Below are 2,368 nucleotides of genomic sequence, written 5' to 3'. Positions count from 1 at the left end.
ACACGACGTCCATCTATTGTCACATTTTTATTCATTTGACATTAGATTTTAATAATAAAATAATCAACTTACGTTTTTATGACGGAAAAAATATTCCGTCGATAATTTTCCGTCTACGACGGAATATTTTTTCCGTCGTAAATTTTTACGATGGTATTAATATTCCGTCGTAAATTAGACGCACATTTTTTCCATTTTAAGTTTCAGTGACAAGAAACCTCAGTAAAATATCAACTACCCCAAAAGGGTTGAATCAGCAAAGCACACAAACTATGAAGGGCTGAGCAAACGTGAACATCCCAGCTTATCTTCTCAAGCATAAAAGACTGCAATCTAAAGCACTTTATTCAAGCACAGAAAAGTAAAAATTATTAAACAAACCGAAAACACATATACGATAAAAGCTTAAAGCACTCCACTGTTGATTGAAAAATGAAGCAAGCTTTCATCATCATCATCAAGGGGGCCTCAAGGGTCGGAAGTATTACTCCAAGTTAAGCCAGAATCTCTGAATTTTTGCTCCATGAGTTGATCCATCTGCTCTTTCATCTCAGCAGGTAAATGATTTTTCCAATCCCCGGCCTTGGCCTTTCTGAAATAAGCACTATTGGGAAACCTACGCTCCACACCAAGACTGCTTGAACCGCTTTTATTCACCTCCAAACCGCTCATATGCTGGAAAGAGCAAGAGTCTACAAGTCTTTCTACGACCCCGTCTCGCTCTTCTTGCGCAGAGAATGGATAGCCAATGAACTCAGCCAGCTTCTTTACATTAGATACTGGATCATTTTTCAAATTTTCATATTTCAGGAACAGTATCATACCTGGTCTCTGTAAACTTGCTCTCCAATAGCCCAGTACATGTTCCCAGTAAGGACCATAAAACGAGTATCCCTCAGAGAACTGCTGAAACGCCTCCTCAATGGAAACAAACTCCGCGTCTTTTGGTGCTAGCTTATGCACAAAATGCCACCAAGAAACAAACGTATCAGTTGGATCTCTATACACATATACTATTTTACAATCAGAAGCGCCAGTGATTGACTCGGGCAATGATGTGTAAGGAGTATGTGCAGAAAAGAGTGGAATTTCGGGATAGTACTTGTGAGACGGGTTTCTGGGAATATCAAGTTCTAAAAAAGGCACGCACTCGTGAGGTGACGCTGTTTGCAAGGGGTTGCTAGAGACATCATATTTGTTACGAGTGGCGATTGAAAAGGATAACGATTTTAACCAAGTTGTTCCGCTTTTTGGATAGGAAGCAATTAGGGTACTTGCAGGTTGAGGTATGAAGTGATCTTGAGCCCACATGAGGCCTCTAAGATGTTCTTTACGGAACCAAAAGCCTTGATATTCATAAGCATTGTTGGATGCTTTGTAGGCTATGCATCGTTGAGGAAGCAAAGAAATTCTGGTTTTGTATTCGCAATCAGTGGTTTCAGAATTTTCCAAGAACTTCATAGATAGAAGAAGCTGGGCTTGCTAGCTAACTACATTGTTTGCTTACCGCGCTGGATGTATTAATCACATGAAGGTAGGTACACCTTCACTTTCATTCTCCTACATTTTTCATTTTTATTTATCTGCTCCTTTGATTTGGTCATCTTATTTATTATCGGTGGGTGCCCAATTGGGAAAAAAATAAATTAGCTCCCATTGACATTTCTGCAAATGTGGGGTCGAGTATGTCGATCGGCTGCCTTTCAATTATTTATGTATTGTGACTTGTGAGATTGTATTTTCATTCATTTGAGTTCCTGAAAAAGGTGGTTCTTTTTTTTTTTTTAATTTAACAGGTTCAAATTTGTAAGCAACATGTAATTATTACTTCCATTTCATAATTTTTTTTGACATTTTACGTATATTTTTTTTACACGTACGTAATATATTTAAAAGAACATATAGTATAGGACTCAGGGAAAATTTCAATATTTCCCCCCATTATGTGTTACATACAAAATTGGAAAATGTTATGATAATATGATGAGATGGGGGTATACATATATACCTGTATTACAACCCATTGTCATGATAAAAAAATTTGGTGAAGTATAGAATCTTCTGTAGCTCTAGAATCATATTTATCTTTTGTTTTAGAGCTCGTTTTTTAAGTATAAAAATCATAATTTTCTATTTTAGTTCCTATATTTTAAAGAATAATATTGAAACTTATTTTAATTTAATACGAGATAGAATAAAATTGAAACTTTTTTCATATTAAAATTCAAATTAAATAGAAAATATATTATAATTTACAAAGAAGAGGGACTCTATTATCTTTTTAACATAAATCGAATCAAACCAAAAATATTCGGTATACCCCGTTTAGAGCGGGGTCTGTAAAAGATAAAATGTACGTAGTCTTGCA

At 35.6% G+C, this 2,368-nt stretch overlaps 1 protein-coding gene across 1 annotated transcript; it reads right to left on the bottom strand.

Moving 5' to 3' along the window:
• Positions 1-281: 281 nt before the first annotated feature.
• LOC141686730 (flavonol sulfotransferase-like) lies at positions 282-1,551 on the bottom strand. Its single transcript, XM_074491780.1, has one exon. It carries the CDS (start codon positions 1,459-1,461, stop codon positions 469-471), a length of 993 nt encoding a protein of 330 aa, XP_074347881.1. The 5' UTR covers positions 1,462-1,551; the 3' UTR covers positions 282-468.
• Between the last annotated feature and the right edge of the window lie 817 nt (positions 1,552-2,368).

The sequence above is a fragment of the Apium graveolens genome, chromosome 9, assembly GCF_009905375.1.
Source record: "Apium graveolens cultivar Ventura chromosome 9, ASM990537v1, whole genome shotgun sequence".
NCBI lineage: Eukaryota > Viridiplantae > Streptophyta > Magnoliopsida > Apiales > Apiaceae > Apium > Apium graveolens.
The sequence above is the reverse complement of the archived record's forward strand: the minus strand, read 5'-3'. Positions and strand labels throughout refer to the sequence as shown.